A 19365-nucleotide genomic window follows, 5' to 3' on the forward strand; every position below is an offset into this window, starting at 1 on the left:
ACTGTTAGCTTTTTATTTAATTATTTTATTTTTTATTTTATTTATATTGTGAAATAACCAAGCCTGTGAGTTAATAAGAAATGGTTACAAAAATACATACAAAAAAATTGTATGCATAAATATCTTAACTCTTTGGGCCACAGTTTAACAATTTTTATTTCATAAACAAAACAACTGTTTTTTGGTTTAGTATAGGTTTATTTATTATAAAATAAAAGAAAAAATAAAGTTTTGCTTCAGGCTTTTGGATTATAGGGTGGTTAGTTAACTAACCACCGTAGTGGTTGCAAAAAAATAAAACCAAATAAAACAAAAATTATTTTCGATTTTTTATATATATGTTATCACAAAACAAAAAAAAAAAACAAGTACCAAATAAATAAACACAACTGATCTCGTTGATTTATAAACACTTGATGCTGCTTTATTTCAATCACAACTGACAGGTTAAAAACCAAGGGATTCCCCCAAGTTTAAGTAAAGATAAAAACATAACCAGTGCACTCTAGCGACAAAGTCTCGCAAGAAATGATTAACGGTGGCTTTAAAAATGTAAGGGCCAGTTTCTCAATGTCTTGTTATTATTTATCGTGTCGATAAAACAGCTGATCCCATACAAAAATTTTACTAACCGGAGGTCTATCCACCGGTTAAAATTAATCGGGGGATGAGAAACTGGCCATAAGAATTAAAAAAAAAAAATTGATTTGAGGTGGCACACAATCAGTTTTATACAAGCAAAAGCAGGTGGTTAGTTAACTAACCACCAAACCTGAACGAGTTAAACAATATGAATATTAAAAAACTAATTATAATAAATTGTTTTATTTATTTATTATTATTATTTTTTTATTTTTTTTTTAATGCTAAAGTTTTAAGTAAGTGGAATTTTAAAATTTTGGAAAAATTTGATTTTAGACCTCTTGATCACGTAGAGTTTGGCGAACAGTGTTGCCAGTATTTTTCGAGTTCTTGTCCCCAATATAGGACGCTTTCATCCCCAAAAATCCCCAATTTAAATTAAAATTCCCAACAAAAATTAGCAAGTTTGTTTGAAAATAGTAAAAATTGGAAAATTATGCAATTTTTGTTATACCAGTTTGCGAGATACAATAAGATTTCAAAACCCAAAACCAGGAGACAGGTGCCCAAAATATTAACCGATACAATCCCTCATCAGAATTAATTACTGGTATAAATAGCACTAGGTCACAAATAACAAAATTTTCTCTGTTATTTGTTTCTAGCATACTTTTTCCCATTGATTTTGACCTACTAAACACGAAAATGAGTTTTAAAAAATTTTCTGTCGATTGGTTTTCGAGATACAAATTTTTGAACTTTTTTTTTTAATTTTTGGAGGTACACTTACAATTTTGAGCATATCTTTCGTCTTCTTTGACCTATTTGATCCTAGTGCTACACAAATTAAAGAAAATTGAGCCGTCTACAACTATTCTCAAAAAATTTTCAAATCGAGAAAAATTATGCTAGAACCAATTCACAAAACGATTGTTGGCTAGTGTAGTAATCGAATTTGTATCAAGAAATAAAATTGGGTGAAGTCGATGTTGGAATAGAATTTTTTTTGTTATTTTGAAGATTCTCTTTAAGCCCCCTATAAGTATGTAGAAGTAAATAATTTCAAATAAACCATAACTCAAAGCTTGATTTATTATAGTGAGCAGATTTCGAAAATTCCACAAAAAATCTCCAAATATGTGGAAATTCCTCACCAAATTATCAAGTCCCCAATTCGAAAATGTTGTCCCCATCCACAAATAGAAGAAGAAGAAAAATCAATAATTAGGTTTCAATTCTAAGTTTTTTTTTTTTAATTTTAAGCAAAATCGATGGTGATCTTTTCTCTTATCGAGAGTTTCGAATGTATTTGATAACCAATTATAATGAACTTCAATTTAGTTTTTTTGTACAACCTTATTACCTTGAATATTGTTTTCTTTTTGTTCTACAAAAAGTGGTCGTTTTATAGTTCTGAATATTTTGATATTTCATATTTCGTTGGTGGGAGCCACCGTGGTGCAATGGTTAGCATGCCCGCCTTGCATACACAAGGTCGTGGGTTCGATTCCTGTTTCAACCGAACACCAAAAAGTTTTTCAGCGGTGGATTATCCCACCTCAGTAATGCTGGTGACATTTCTGAGGGATTCAAAACTTCTCTAAGTGGTTTCACTGCAATGTGGAACGCCGTTCGGACTCGGCTATAAAAAAGGAAGTCCCTTGTCATTGAGCTTAACATGGAATTGGGCAGCACTCAGTGACAATGGACTGAATAGTCTAAGTGAGTCTGATACGTCGGGCTGCCACCTAACCTAACCTATTTCGTTGATGAATCTCGAGTTGCGTGGACAGACTCTAGAAATTTTACCAGGATCACTGAAAGAAAGAAAAGCGTCCTCTGGGAAGTATGTTGGAGTTCAACGGAACTACGATAGAGCCCATATCCAAGACGACGTTGAAAAACTAGACTGGTATGTTCACACAGCGCAAATATTTGACAAAAATACAAAGTCGTCACCACAATTAAACCAGCAAACATTTTTAGCTTATATTAGTTATAAATAAAATGACGGTAGGAGTATTTTCCGTAAACGGTATCAAGGTATTTTGAAAATGCTAATTTTGTCACTCATTTTGCTCTAGTATTTGCCCAGTGTGCACATACCTTTAGTCAAAATTTTCAATTTTTCATGGGACAAATGTCTATATTTTCTCAAAAATTTTGAAGTTTCGTAAAATATCTTTTTTTTTAGAATATTTTGGAAATGCCAAAACAGACAAATTTGAATAATCGTCAGCTTTAAAATATCATAGTAGAGCTTATTTAAAAAATTTAAACAAATAAGTGAGTTAGAGTTAGTTTCTACTGTCTTATTAAAATGATTAAATAAAACCTCATTCACAAAACTGTTTCCGATCGGTATGCCACAGATTCCCAGCAAAGAAAGCGTCGCCAAAAAAGTAGTGAACATGTTCTTTTTGGATCCGCAAGTGGTGCAAAATTTGCACAGAAACGATGATTTTAACATGGGCTTGTCATATGACGGATGTTCACCATTTCAACAGCCGTTGCACTGAATTCACATCACTTCCTAAGGTGTGATGCGAATCCAGTGATTTGGATGTGAATAAGGAAATTTTGTGATATTTTGACGAATAAATAATTTATAAAATTTGTTATGATTTTTAATACATTATAACGCTTGTCTGGAACGTTTGACATCAAATATTTTCAAAAATTCGCAATTTTTCTAGAAAGGATTTAGCATTTTTTCGGCAAAATTTAAATAATTTGCACTATTTTATTAATTTTTAATCTGTTTTTAAGCCATTTGAAGCAATAAAATTTTAAATTTCCCATTAAAAATAGGAAAAAAGCGAGTTATAAGAAATTAACTCAAATGAATTTCCTGTGCAGTTAAAATAAAGAAAATCTTAGGGAGAACATTTTTGGAAGTGCTTTTAAAGTTGTGCCTTAAGAAGAACTTCCAAATTTTTTTGCAAAACTGAAATAGTAAGAAATAGTTTTCGTCAGTTTGCACTGCACAAAGGTATACATTTTTATAACATCCTCAAAGAAGCAAACAAGTCTGAGTTTGAACTCATGGCCGTCCATAATGGAGTGGTGGCATACAAAAAAAAATATGTTTGCTTATTTTATATATTATTTTAGCTGAAACTTTAAATAGTTGTATAGGAAAAATTCCAAAAGTACAGAGAAAACAAGTAAGTGAAAAAGAAAGAAAAAAAGAAAGTAAGGCGGAGCCGTCTATATCATAACCCCTACTGAATTAGTAAACATACACATTTGTGGGGTATAATTGGTATAGGTTTGGGAGATAAACCGCATTTCCACATTTAAGAACATTAAGCAACACATGTTTATGGGAGTTTTATCACAATTTGAATACTTAAAAACTGTCGCACAAAAAGTCGCATGACGTCAGAAAGGTTGCAAAATTCAACTAAAATCCCACAACGACAACACTGTATACTAATGGACCTAATAGTCTAAGTAGGCCTCAAATATCGGCCTGTCACAATACCTAACCTAATGTAGTTTGGACTTCTATATTTAATCCAAGCTATTTACTTAGTTTATTAAACCCTAAGTTAGTGCATATATTTGTGCATATGTTTGCAACACCGAGAAGGAGACGAGATAGACATATGTATGTTGTCTTTGTCAATATTGCTCAAGGCCGGACCCTGAGTCTATATAGCCATGTCCGTCTGTCCGTCTAGGTCGCAATTTTAATCCAATCGACTTTACATTTGGCTCAAGTGTTTGTTTTGGTTCAGAATAGAACCCTATTGATTTTGGAAGAAATCTGTTTAGTTTTAGATATAGCTCCCATATATATCTTTCGCCTGATATATACTAATATAGCCTCAGAAGCCAGAATTTAAGCCTGATTTGCTTTAAATTGTGCACAAGGAGTAAAATTAATAGTGTTGTAAATTGTGCCCAATTTTGGTTGAAATCGGTCGAGATTTAGATATAGCTCCCATATATTCTTTTGCCCGATATACGTTTATATGGTCCCAGAAGCCAGAGTTTTACACCGATATTCTTTAAATTTTGTACAGGGAGTAGAATTAGTTGTCGATACACGTGCCAATTTTGGTTGAAATCGGTTCAGATTTAGATATAGCTCCCACATATATCTTTCGTCCGATTTACACCCATATGACCCCAGAGGACAAATTTGTAGTCCGATTTATGTGAAATTTTGCACAGGGAGTAGAATTAACATTAGAGCTACGCATGCCAAATTTGGTTGAAATCAGTTCAGATTTAGATATAGCTCTCATATATATCTTTCACCCGATATAGAACTATATGGCGACAGAAGCCAGAGTTTTACCCTAATATGCTTTAAATTTTGTACAGGTAGTATAATTAACGTTCTCGATATATATACCAATTTTTGTTGAAATCGGTTCAGATTTAGATATAGCTCCTATATATATCTTTCGTCCTCCTCGACCACAGAGGTCAAATTTGTAATCAGATTTTAGTGAAATTTTGCACAGGGAGTAGAATTAACATTTTATCTGTGCTTGGAAAATTCGGTTGAAATCGATTCAGATTTAGATATAGCGCCCATATATGTTTTTCTGGTTCTGACGCTACTGCTAAGCCGAAAACTTGCAAATGACTCCAATTTTCTTATACTTCTAATAAATACCTATCGACCGATAAATCATGAATACACTTTTGCAAAGTTGTCCAAAAATTGCTTCAGATTTAAATGTTTCCCATATTTTTTTACTAACATTTTGTTCCACTTCAGGGCATTAGCCGACTTAAATTTCAAGTCTATACATTTTGTAGAACTCTAGCAAACGTTGCCCATATCGGGTCAGATTTAAATATATGTACACAGTCTCACATAAGTTTACATACCCTTGATGTTTTTACCTTATAACTAAACATGTTTCTTGTTGTTGTTTATAATCCAGACTAAAAAAATCTTCTTGAAAATTTGTTTTTCAAATTAATTTACAAAATCTAAAGCATATAAATGCATATTTTATTATATTTTATTAATTATAGGAAATATAATTTCTTAAACCGTATGTAAACTTGTGTAAGACTGTGTATATGGGAACATAACTCTTTATATATAGCACCTAACACATTGGACGGATTTGATATTCTATCGAAAATATGGACCTACAAAGCAGCTTATAATATAGTCGGCCCCGCCCGACTTTAGACTTTCCTTACTTGTTTTTAACTATGTTTCAATTTTTGCAGTTTTTTTATTGTAGTCCTAATTCTTTTTATTTTAAGGTATATTTTATGTCTTTTCTCTCGGATGAATATGTCTGTAACCATATATGACCGTTTGGGCTTGGTTTAGTTAATTAAATAAAATAACAGCATAACAATTTTGACAAATCTTAATCTTCGAATAAAATCTGTAGGCCGAAGCAGAGTAATCGGATCAGTTTATATTCATAATAAACCTGCATGATCGACAAAATTTATACCGATTATTGGCCGAAGCCAAGTGACCTATCTGATCGGGAGACTTTATTATTATTATTTTTTTAATATCATAGCCCATTCACATTGGGCTTGAAATTTATTAAAAGTGTTTTTGACCCTTTTTTTTTATAGGACAAATGATAATTGAAATCTAGGTAAAGTGGATTTGGGAAGTGCAATGTGAGTGAGGTATACGATTGTAATATCCGTTAAACCAGCCTCTTAACCCTTACACTACGTTGGGTATTAGGTCGTATTTTTCATCACCGAATTTCTTACTTTTGGATTATAATTAAAAGTTCTTACTACTCAGCATGAATTCAGCATATGTTACCAATTAATGCACTGAGTGATAGAATTTGTTAATTATATTCGAACAGTAAGATATGCGGTGTTGAAAAATACGATATGGGTCATCAAATGACCCCAAACGTAGTATAAGGGTTAAGGCTTTGATTTGCTTAAATTATTAGAAATAATAAAAATTATTATTTCTATTCATTGTTTTCTGTATTGAATATTTTGATCTCTATAGGCAAATTAATTATATATTGATATGAAATATATATAGAGAAGTTTCCAGTTCTATTAAGCTATTTACTTAGTATAAGGATTTATCTATATGTTAATTTTTGCAGTCTTTGATTTTATTCCTAATTCCTATCCTAAAGAATTTTATGTATTTTCTCTATGATAAGTTTGTCTGTAACCATAACATATATGGCCGTTTAGGCTTGTTTTAATTAATTCACTTTAAAACCAAGCCCAATATTATAAAAGTATTTGGTCGAGAAAACTTAGACCTACATAAACTATGAGACTCCTCATTTACATTTATTTGGCAATTTAAAGGTAACAACACAGTTTTCTTAAGTGGTCAAGACATCTTTCAAATTTTTAACATGAATTCAATGAACTCTGCCATAATAGATGTTACCTAAATAAATATATTTCTCCAACTGATTGATTGCTTGTCTAACTCTTCTCCATGGACATGATGTAGGGTATATTGTAAAAAACTGCAGTTAATATTTAGAAATTATTATTGTTTTTATTTATTACATATCAACGTTGTTCTACACAAACAACTTTATATACCCTTGAGATGTAATCATGTTGATGATTATCACATCAAACAGGTGGCGGTATTTGTGCGGCTATGGTGGTGGGGACTTGAGGGGAAATATATTTTTCTTTCTGGTTAGCTGTAGACAGTTTGTGCAGAATGCACTTGGAAGTAATTAAATCCTTTCTCTTGACCTATCGAAAAACAAAACGCCATATATAACCACATTGCATTTAGGTGATATGTGTTGGTATGTTTATCAGCTAGTGGTGGTGGTGGTGGTGGTAGTAGATGGTAGATGGTTGCAATCCACTTATAAAGTTGCTTTCTTCACATTTTCCCCCAAACAAAAAACAGTTTAATTTTAAGCCATATCTTGGAGTTTCCTGATCTCTTCTCTCTCTTTTTTTTTGTATGGTGATGGTGGTGTATAACTTGTGATGACTTCCTAAATATAAAATGACATTATTGGAAGTGGATGATCACTACAAATGGTATATCCTTTTAACAATGAAAAATCTTGTACACATTACATTTTGATCCAGATTTTTTTTTGTCGTATAAAAGAACAATCAGGCTCTCTATACCAGCATAGCATTTTATGGCAACCGAAGACAACAAAACAACAAATCCAAAACACACTACACACACCTCTTCTTAAGTTGCAAAACGAGTGATTGTTTGCGATGTTGGCTTGCTATTTGTCTGGCTGGCTGGCTAGCTAGTAGCTGGCTACAGTATTTCTGTGGCTGTGGAAATTAACCTATTTTAGGCAATCAATTTTTGTTTTTGTATATTTCACTTCGAATTGACATTTTGTATAATATTCCTTGGAAGAAATTCATGGGCTATACATTTTCAATTTTGTTTTTGCATATTTCAACACTGACTTTTTGGTTAAAGTTACTCACTTTTTTGTTTTATCAACCACTACCATATACATACATACAACAGCAGTCGGGAAATAATTGTCACTTGTAAATCCAATTCACAAAAATTCACCATCTCGATAAATTAACATAAATAATATCTAAGTTTATATATTTGGTCCACAAGGCGACATGACTAATTTAATAATTTGTTGCAATGGAGAGATTTTTTCGGAACTTTTTATTTTATCGTCACGGTTGGCAACAGGACCACAACAAATCAAAACAACACCAAACAGGTACTAAACGGTAGCTATATGGAGTAAAATAACTACAATTTACAAATACAAAATACATACTACTTGTCTTCAGGCTGTGATAAATTTGTATCCTTACCTTAAGACTAAAGTTTATTTTTTTTTAACAATATTATCTAAATAAAAATAATTACAAAAAAATGCTTATGGTGTCCCCCAAAGGGTGAAAGAGTACTGAAAATGTACTTTCCATCCCTACTACACCCCTTTCTTATTGGCTTCGCTGGCTACGTATATTTTATTACATTTTTTGTTGCTGAAATTAACCTATTTTTAAGTTTGCTTTGGTAAATTTTTTTGATCTTCTCGAATTGAAATCATTGCCTGTGCATTTAGATATTCAATTTAACACTTGAAATGAATATTTTGTTCAATTTTCTTTTTGTCACACACTATAAATATATATACATAAATGGTCGTAATCTCCATTCACACCATTCGTAGTCGTCGAAGAAAAATTGAAATGCAAATTTCTGTGAAAATTTTCCACATTTCAATGCTTGCAAACTAACAACTTTCACCATACAGGGGTTTAACAATCTTATGCGAATTGAACTCACCCTTTAGTTTTTTGCAATATTTGTTATTAAAACTCTAATTTTATTTATTAAAAAACTAAAATTTTACAAATTTTTTCACACACAACTTTTTTCAAGAAACATCACTACTAAAACAGCTGATTGCCAACTAAATACAGTTTTCGACAAATGGGCAACTCGTAAAAGCAGCCATTTTGTAATGGTTGGTCTTGCCAGTCTCACGAAAATTTCGCAATGATGGCAATGTCCTACATACAATTATACCATAAATAGCTTCACAACCATATAAATCTGGTAGAATATAGAATAATACAACCACTAAAATTCATAACATTAAAGTTTCAACCCTTTAAGTAGCTTAAATGCTTAGAAATGCCATCATAAATTTATATATGGCAATGCTTATTGCTAAAAATATGGTATCTTCATGCAAACATGTTATCGATAGGGCAACCCAGTGATAAACAATACGGCATCCTCCAAGCAGCCATTTTGTTATAGAGAAAATTGACACTGGTCAGGGATGGAAATGTGAGATTTAGGTACATTTTAAGTACTATTCTTCAATAACTCGCAAGTAGTGCAACGTAAATGTTGGGTACGTTATTATAGAATCGTCATTTGTTCGACAGTTATCGTTCGTTCACGCTATGGTGTTTTCTTCTCGGAAACAAATGATTTGCCTTAATTTTGTCTTTGTCTTTTGTGCATTTTTACGATGCTATCATTTTAAAAGGCAGAAAAGAATTCAAAGGTGAATGTAAAATGAGAAATAATAAATAATAAGAAGGCTGGTTTCTTTTATATTACGTTCTGACTATAGATGGGTATTAATGTGGTTGGCGCGTAAAAAACTTAATTGATTCTTTTACAACTGTCTTAAAATGCACCGTTTTATAGTTTGAAGGGACTCTTATTGGCGTCATTCTAAATTTATCTAAAAAACACCTAATCATGCGATACTTTTTGTAGAAACTGCGTATTACAACCAGAGTACGAAAACAAACGAAACGATTGACTTACATATCATTTTAAGTCACAGACCTTTCAATATTTGCGAATAGTTTTGTACGCAGAGGAAAACAAAACAACAAACTTTTCAAAGCACAAGAGAACAAAGGGACTCTTATTGGCATCATTCTAAATTTATCTAAAAAAACACCAAATCATGCGATACTTTTTTGTAGAAACTTTGCGTAGTACAACCAGAGTACGAAAACAAACGAACGATTGACGTACATATCATTCAAAGTCACAAACCTTTCAATTTTTTGCGAATCATTTTGTACGCAGAGGAAAATAAACAACAAACATTTCGACGCCAAGTTATTTCGTTCGGTAACGAAATGGGAATAAAACGTTTGCAAACGTTTGCTATGCCTAACGATCATAACACTGGGACACAACCAAACATATTCTTATTTAGCAATATAATAGGTGCTATTTTTCCAATAATAAATTGTTCAAATAACGCAAAAAAGAATAACATTTAATATTTTTTCTTATTGTAATGATTTAAAAACTAAGCAAATGTTAGCATTGAATGTTTACTGTTTTCCCTGCCAGCATTTCAAAGCTCTATTTCATCCTCATCGCCACCACAGACTCGTAAGTGACACTGCAACAATCGCCAACTGTGATAGTATTTTGCCATCACTATTCGCATGAAAGTATTTTGCCATCACTATTGTTACAAGAGCCATTTTGTATTTTGTGGAACACCAAGCACAACTTGCTTCTTATAATTTATTTAAATAAAAACGATAATGAAGTGCTGAAAACATAGTTATTTCGCTTAAAATTGTAAAAGATATATTGGTGAACAATTTTTGACTTTCCGAATAGAATAAAGTGATAGTTTTGGAAATATTTTTCCAGACACGCATTGGGAATAAAAGCACTATACACCTACAACATGTAACTTACAACTTGTAACTCAACATCAATCTCTTATTAATGCATAAAAATGTGTTAAATGTGATGTGATAGTCGTATAAATGTTATATTTATGAGAATTTATAAATGTTTCATAAAATTAATAAACATCTAAACAATCGTGTTTTACTTGACCACAATGATTCTTTTACAACTATCTTAAAATGCACTTTGTCTGATTGTTTGAAGGGGCTCTTATTGGCGTCCTTCTAAATGTATCCAGAAGGGCTCCTAATAATTGCACTCATGCGATACTTTTTTGTAGTAACTTGGCGTGGTACAACTTCTCAATAGTGACGGCGCTTTTCCGAGGAGTTTTGGATATCGTATAAGACTGTTTTCGACGTAGTGGGGATTCTCTGAAGCGTCCCGAAATTCAAAAAATGTTGGCAGGGAAGTTACTACAAAAAAAGTATCGCATTAGTGCAGTTATTAGGCGCCTTTTTTAATAAATTTAGAACGACGCCAATAAGAGCCCCTCTCAACAATCAGAAAAAGTGCATTTTAAGGTAAGCTGAGTACTATGTTACGTTTTCAAGCTGACAACCAGGTTGTTTTCAAGGTTACTGTTAAATCACCATGATTTATTGTTTTTGATTATGTTTGTTTGTTTCAAATAGTATACATGAATTCAATTTACTAATATTTATTTTAGTTTAATTCAATTTGAAACTTGTTTGAAATTGCTTTGAATTCAAGTCTTGATATTGAATCTCTATTTTTTGTATCACATACTGGCATCCCTACTACCAATATCGTAAATGTCATTCTCGATTCTTTACTCACAGTATTTTCGTTTTTGTTGTTGCAACACTTTGGGGCAACGATCAACATGTAAATAATGTAAACAATAGCTAATATACATACGTATGTACATATATTATAACTGTCCCATTTTTTATATCATTAGAAGTTTGAAGTTTGGCAAATAAAATATTAATATTCGATAAAAGGTTGTAGAAGTGAAACGATCGTGTTTTATTACAGTGGAATAAAAAGTGTGTTGAAGACATTGTTCACATAGAGACATTCTATGTAGTTGGAGCAAATTACAAATGAATCGAGACAGTGAAAATAATATGGAAATTATTCTAAAATTGGTTAAATATTGAGCCAGTCAGTTGTAAAAAAAGAGACATTAACTTATTGGAAAGTGACATATCTGTGGGTCAAATAACAAGAAAAGTAAAGAAAACATTTGTGACATAAAAATAAACCATAAGGGAAATTATTAAAGTGAACTGAACCACATCTCTAGAACCTTTAAAGATTTCTTTAGACATTTTTAATACAAATCAAGAGCAGTGTGGCAATTCATAGTGTTCCATAATAAAATTAAATTTTTGGAAAACCTGGAAGCTGGCTCTATTACCTGTGGTGTTTCAACAGGGAGACGTAATCCATTTGTTTGTTACCTGAAATTGTGGAAGCTTGTAAGTTGGAAGTTGGCCCAAATACAAGGTAACGTTTTGTTTTATATATCATTACAATTTGCATACCCAAGTCGGACCATTGGGTTAGGAATTTGTCTCATTACATATTGGACAAATTCCAGGGCTGTCAAAACAGGCAGTCCTCAAACATTGGCGACCGTGACAGGACAAATATTCAGTGGCATTGTAACATTTTTTAATATTCTGAATTTAATAAAATTCAGTAGCGAGTGTCTCAGTACCACGAAAACCCATTTGTATAATTCGTGCGGTTACATAATCACTGACAACGTTATTGGAATACATTTGTTTTTGCCCCTGGAAATTTTACGCCATTTTTAAATTGCATTCGGTAATATTTTGTGCCGCGAATAAAATCATTTATGTTATTGGCCCACATCGAATTTCCACCATTTTCTTAATTTTGATTTTTCACATATTGGATTGTTGTTGGAATTTCAAAGGGCAATCACATCGCATACATTGCAATCCTCACATAGGAAATAAATTGCCTCGGTGAATTTTTTACAACAACATTCAAATTATAAATCATATTATATTGATTCTGTCTCGAAATTTAAATTTATTGGGAAGTATATTTTCGGAGTTTTTGTATACATAATTTTGAACTAAAAAAAAAATATACAATGCCAAACGGTGAAGAAATAACACAGCCAAGCCCATCGCTTGAAGAATTAAAACAGCGTCGTGCCTCATCGAAAGGTAGTATGACCCGAATCAAAAATGTTGTCGAAGGAAAAAATATATTGTCTCATACTGAGTTAGAATGTCGATTAGGCATTATTGAGTCATACTACAAACAGGCTTCGTATTATCAGAACCAAATTGAAAGGCTGTCTCCTCTAGACGATGGTAGGGCTGATATAGATGAACTTTACATCACTATTAAGACCAAAATTTTAGATCTGATTGGTAGTGGTAGACGGCATAGTGTTACTGAACAATCTTTTTCTGTCCCTCAACACTCATCAAGTCGTCTTCCTAACTTGAAACTTCCCAAGTTTGATGGAAAGTATTTAGAATACAAAAATTTTATAAATACTTTCAACAATTTAGTCCATAAGGACCCAAATATTCCAGTGACGGAAAAATTCAACCATTTACTTTCGTGTCTCAGTGGTGAGGCCTTATCAACAATTAAAGCGTTTCAAGTCACAGATGAAAACTATCAGAGTGCCCTCGACAGACTCAAAGAGAGGTACGATAATGACACACTGATATTTTTGGAAAACGTAACATCAATGTTTGAAATTTCTAAATCAAGTAAACCTGTCCCAAAGCAATTAAGAAATATTGTAGACACTATATCAGCCCTTTATAGTTCTCTGAAATCACTTGGCTCATATGAACAAATTTGTGACGCATTCATAATTCATTTGGCAATGAGCAAAGTTGACCCTGAAACAAAACAGAAATGGGATGAGTTTATTGATTACTCGAAATTACCTTCGTGGACTGATTGCTGCTCTATGTTGGACAGACGTTGTCAACAACTCGATGCACAGTGCCGAAGAACATCTAAACAACAAAACCCATCTACCTCATCGAATTATTCACATAATAATCAACCATCGAAGCAACACTCATTGCTGGCGAAAAATATGACTCAAGAAATAATTTGCAATCATTGCTCAAAATCTGGTCATTTTATAACAACTTGTCAACGATTCATTGTTTTGACTCCAAATCAACGAATGGAGCAAGCAAAACAACAAAAACTTTGTCTCAACTGTCTTGCAAAGGGACACATGTATATGCAGTGTCCATCTCGATATTCATGCAGATTTTGTAAACAAAAACATCACTCGCTTTTACATAAGCAAGAGGAGCAAGAAGAAACTCCGACTACGTCATCTGCCTCAACTCACGGTACATTTCGACAAAATTCTGACTCACAAATAAGTAATGTTATTTTAGCGACTGCTTTGGTTTTAATTCGAGATTCTGAGGGGAATTTTAGAATGGGGAGAGCACTTCTTGATTCTTGCTCTCAAGTAAATTTCATAACGGAATCTTTCTCAAATTCACTCAATTTACGGAAATCGAAAAATCCTATAGATATTTTGGGAATTGGTGCTTCTGGTGTAAAAGTTTCATACAAAACACAAAGTACTGTCCGATCTCGATTAAATAATTTCGAATTGTCCCTCGATTTCTTAATTTCCCCAAAGATAACTGGGTATCATCCTGATGAGAATTTATCGATAACGGATTTCAATCTACCCAACAACATTGAATTAGCTGACCCTGAATTCCATCGTAGGCGTGGTATCGATATGTTACTTGGTGCCGAGTCATTTTTCTCACTTCTTTCTGTGGGACAAATTCGTCTTGGGGAAAATCTACCGACTTTACAGAAGACACTGTTAGGGTGGATTGTTTCCGGAAAATATACAAGTAATCATTTGAATCGACCTTCAAAAACAAGTTATGTTGTCTCAGAAGATATATTTTCAAAAATCAATAATAATGTTGAAATGTTATGGAAATTAGAATCTGTTGAAGGCAAACGCCAACCATTTTCATTGGAACAACAGGAATGCGAAAATCATTTCATTAAAAATGTATCGGTCCAAAATGATAGAAGAATCATTGTGAGATTGCCTCTTAAGGAAGACCCAATGGTTCTTGGTGATTCAAGAGACATAGCTCTTCGTCGTTTTCTTTCTATTGAACGAAAATTAAATAAAAATTCTGAATTGAAGGAACAGTACTCAAAGTTTATGAAAGAATATGAAGAGCTAGGACATATGTCTCCAATAGAAGAAAAATCGATTTCTTCTCCAAACTATTACATTCCCCATCATTGTGTTTTACGACCTCAAAGTGTCTCGACCAAACTTCGTGTGGTTTTTGACGCATCATGCAAATCCTCATCTCAATTGTCTCTTAACGATATCATGATGGTTGGTCCCACAATTCAAAATCAGTTACTAATAACTTTGCTGCGCTTCAGATGTCATAGGTATGGCCTTACAGCCGATATTGAAAAAATGTATCGGCAGGTATTGGTCCATCCTGATGATAGACATTTGCAACTGATTTTATGGCGTGATCATTCTACCAGTCCGATTAAAACATATACCCTGAATACTGTCACATATGGAACTGCATCTGCCCCATATTTAGCAATACGAAGTCTTCATTATGCCGCAGAACAATTTCCCAATTCTCACGAATGTGGCAAGGCTGTTGTCACAGAAGATTTCTATGTTGATGATATGATTACTGGTGCTGATGATTTGCATACGTTGCAACTCATCAAAAAGGAGGTAACAGAAATATTGACTCATTCAAATTTCTCTCTCTCAAAATGGCATAGTAACTGTCCCAATTTAAACTTGATTGATACTGGTATAAAAGAGGTTCGAATTGACGATGATTATACTAGCACATTAGGAATATCGTGGTACACCTCAGATGATACTTTCCGCTTTGAATTTCGCCCATCAAAATCGTATTCGCATAATACGAAAAGAACAATTCTGTCTCTTACATCTACGCTTTTTGACCCAATGGGGTTAATCAGCCCTCTGATCATTAAATCAAAAATTTTGCTACAGAAACTTTGGATTTTAAAATGTGATTGGGATGAATCTGTGCCTCAAGAAATTGATAGTGCTTGGACTAATATTTTGGCTGATTACCATAATCTACCCCAATTAAAAATTTCTCGATTCATTCGTTTAACCAATTTGATTGATCTTCAAGTACATGGATTTGGAGATGCCTCTACTAAAGCGTATGGTTGTTGTCTCTATTTCCGATGCATCGATTCATTCGGCAATGTTGTTACAAATCTGGTAGCTTCAAAATCTAGAGTTGCCCCACTAAAAACAAGATCTTTGCCCCGGTTAGAATTGTGCGCATCACATTTACTTGCAATTTTTTGGAATCAACTAAAAGATCATTTCAATTTTTCAATTTCAACAATAAATTTTTGGTCTGACTCGCAAATTACATTACATTGGATCAGAACTCATTCATCAACTTTATCAACTTTCGTCGGTAATAGAGTTTCTGAAATCCAAAATTTATCAAATGATATATATTGGCGATATATACCTACAGACCAAAATCCTGCAGACTTAGTGTCACGAGGTTGCTCAGTTATCGAACTGGAGAATTCTAATTGGTTTTATGGCCCATCGTTTCTACGATCTTCCGAATCTGAATGGCCACCGTTTGATGGTCCGAATGTCAGCGAAGAAGAAATGACGATAGAAAAAAGGAAAACAATTTTACTCGCACAAGAAGAAGATGTGCCATATATAGTTCAAGCGGTTCACAAATTTAGCAACTATTTGAAATGCCTCAGAATTTTCTCATATATTTTCCGATTTCAGTCGAAAAAACTTAGAAACTGCCTCACTATATCTCCTGATGAACTGAATCATTCACTTCACCGTATTATTTGGGCGATTCAACGTCACTATTTTTCGAATGAAATTAAGCAAATAAACAATTCTGGGACTTTACACAACCATTTATCGTCTTTGGCTCTCTTCATACAAGAAGTTGATGGAGTCGAATTAGTTCGTGTTGGAGGTCGACTTCTAAATTCCGACTTACCTGAAGATATGAAGTTTCCATTCCTCCTGCCTAAATCTGACCCATTTGTTAAAGTTATGATAAACCATTTTCACCAATCAAATTACCACGCTGGCCCTAGAGCTCTGGTGTCGTTAATACAACAACAATTCTGGATCATCAATTGTCGCTCGTTAGCAAGACAAGTGGTTTATAGCTGTATACATTGCACTAAATATAAGCCAAAGCTTTTGACTCAGGTGATGGGAAATTTGCCAAAGGATCGTGTATCTGGCTCTCGCCCATTCCAGGTTGTTGGTGTTGACTTTGCTGGTCCGATTGCAACGTATCTCAGAATTAGAGGAAAAACGCCGTACAAATCGTATATAGCTGTTTTTGTCTGTTTTGCGACAAAAGCAGTCCACCTCGAAGCCGTTTCCGACCTTTCAAGTGATGCTTTCATAGCAGCTCTCAAGCGGTTTATTGGTCGAAGAGGTCTCCCATCCAAAATATATTGCGATAATGCTACAAACTTTATTGGCGCTGAGTCAAAATTAAAGGAATTCCACAAACAATTCCACTTAGAAGAAACAAAATCCAAAATTGAATCATTTTCTGTCTCGAAACATATTCAATTTATATTTATCCCTCCAAGAGCACCACATTTTGGCGGGTTATGGGAGGCGGCGGTCAAATCGGCTAAGGGTCACTTGTTTCGCACTCTTCCAAATGCACGACTCACATTTGAAGAATTATCCACAGCCTTAGTGGAAATAGAGGCCGTTATGAATTCTCGCCCAATTTCTCCAGCTTCAACTGACCCGAATGATCTTCAAGCCCTTACACCGGGACATTTTTTAATTGGTTGCCCTTTACTCAGTTTACCAGAAAGAACAAATTTTGACTCAGATATCTCCCATTTGCAATCATGGCAAAGAATTTCTGCAGTGAAATCACATTTCTGGCGCAGGTGGCATAAAGAATATTTGGCTCAACTTCAACATCGTCATAAATGGCAAACCCCGCAGCAAGAGCTAAATGTCAATGATATGGTAATCGTCCATGAAGATAATGTCCCACCGATGAAATGGATCACTGGCCGTGTAACAAACATTGTCCCAGGTGCTGATGGTTATGCTAGAGTTGCTGATGTGCGAACTCCAACTAATCTACTCAGACGTCCAGTGGCAAAGTTGGCGAAATTACCAATTGATTGAAACCAAGGGTTTCAATGGGGCCCGGCATGTTAAATCACCATGATTTATTGTTTTTGATTATGTTTGTTTGTTTCAAATAGTATACATGAATTCAATTTACTAATATTTATTTTAGTTTAATTCAATTTGAAACTTGTTTGAAATTGCTTTGAATTCAAGTCTTGATATTGAATCTCTATTTTTTGTATCACATACTGGCATCCCTACTACCAATATCGTAAATGTCATTCTCGATTCTTTACTCACAGTATTTTCGTTTTTGTTGTTGCAACACTTTGGGGCAACGATCAACATGTAAATAATGTAAACAATAGCTAATATACATACGTATGTACATATATTATAACTGTCCCATTTTTTATATCATTAGAAGTTTGAAGTTTGGCAAATAAAATATTAATATTCGATAAAAGGTTGTAGAAGTGAAACGATCGTGTTTTATTACAGTGGAATAAAAAGTGTGTTGAAGACATTGTTCACATAGAGACATTCTATGTAGTTGGAGCAAATTACAAATGAATCGAGACAGTGAAAATAATATGGAAATTATTCTAAAATTGGTTAAATATTGAGCCAGTCAGTTGTAAAAAAAGAGACATTAACTTATTGGAAAGTGACATATCTGTGGGTCAAATAACAAGAAAAGTAAAGAAAACATTTGTGACATAAAAATAAACCATAAGGGAAATTATTAAAGTGAACTGAACCACATCTCTAGAACCTTTAAAGATTTCTTTAGACATTTTTAATACAAATCAAGAGCAGTGTGGCAATTCATAGTGTTCCATAATAAAATTAAATTTTTGGAAAACCTGGAAGCTGGCTCTATTACCTGTGGTGTTTCAACAGGGAGACGTAATCCATTTGTTTGTTACCTGAAATTGTGGAAGCTTGTAAGTTGGAAGTTGGCCCAAATACAAGGTAACGTTTTGTTTTATATATCATTACAATTTGCATACCCAAGTCGGACCATTGGGTTAGGAATTTGTCTCATTACATATTGGACAAATTCCAGGGCTGTCAAAACAGGCAGTCCTCAAACAGTTACTTTTTTAAATTAATTAATATAGAAATATAAAATTATTTGGAATCAATTCCTTGGATCTGTTGCATCCATTATTTGGCAAGAGTTGATTAAAATGTAATCGTCTTCATAAATATAATTGTACTTCTAATTTTGTGTTTTGGTGAAAAAACCGAACATAGTACTCACCTTTATAAAGAAGTTTCCAAATACCATGTCAACATTTTTTGAATTTGTCGGCACTTCTGAGAATCCCCATCAAGTCGAAAACAGTCGTATACGATATCCAAAACTCGTCGCAAAAGGGCCGTCACTATTGAGAAGTTGTACTCAGAGAACGAAATCAAAACTTTTCCTTTTGTTTCGTTTCGTACAATCCACATAAATAAAACG

At 33.3% G+C, this 19365-nt stretch overlaps 3 protein-coding genes across 3 annotated transcripts in view; 2 read left to right on the top strand and 1 right to left on the bottom strand.

The window, feature by feature from the left end:
- Window positions 1-8977, bottom strand: part of LOC142222646 (uncharacterized) — a 35352-nt gene extending 26375 nt beyond the window's left edge. The window contains exon 1 of the mRNA XM_075292894.1: window positions 8834-8977. The gene's annotated coding sequence lies outside the window, so the exon portion shown is untranslated. The remainder of the gene's footprint in view (window positions 1-8833) is intronic.
- Window positions 8978-11442: 2465 nt separating this feature from the next.
- Window positions 11443-18017, top strand: LOC142219491 (uncharacterized). Its single transcript, XM_075288454.1, has 2 exons — window positions 11443-12208; window positions 16548-18017. Exon 2 carries the CDS (start codon window positions 16782-16784, stop codon window positions 17946-17948), a length of 1167 nt encoding a protein of 388 aa, XP_075144569.1. The 5' UTR covers window positions 11443-12208; window positions 16548-16781; the 3' UTR covers window positions 17949-18017.
- On the top strand, window positions 12828-16333 carry LOC142235043 (uncharacterized). The gene is made up of 3 exons (XM_075306264.1): window positions 12828-14765; window positions 14814-16054; window positions 16273-16333. The coding sequence occupies exons 1-3, from the start codon at window positions 12828-12830 to the stop codon at window positions 16331-16333; spliced, it is 3240 nt and encodes a 1079-aa protein (XP_075162379.1).
- Window positions 18018-19365: the final 1348 nt, after the last annotated feature.

This window comes from Haematobia irritans, chromosome 1 (genome assembly GCF_050003625.1).
Source record: "Haematobia irritans isolate KBUSLIRL chromosome 1, ASM5000362v1, whole genome shotgun sequence".
NCBI lineage: Eukaryota > Metazoa > Arthropoda > Insecta > Diptera > Muscidae > Haematobia > Haematobia irritans.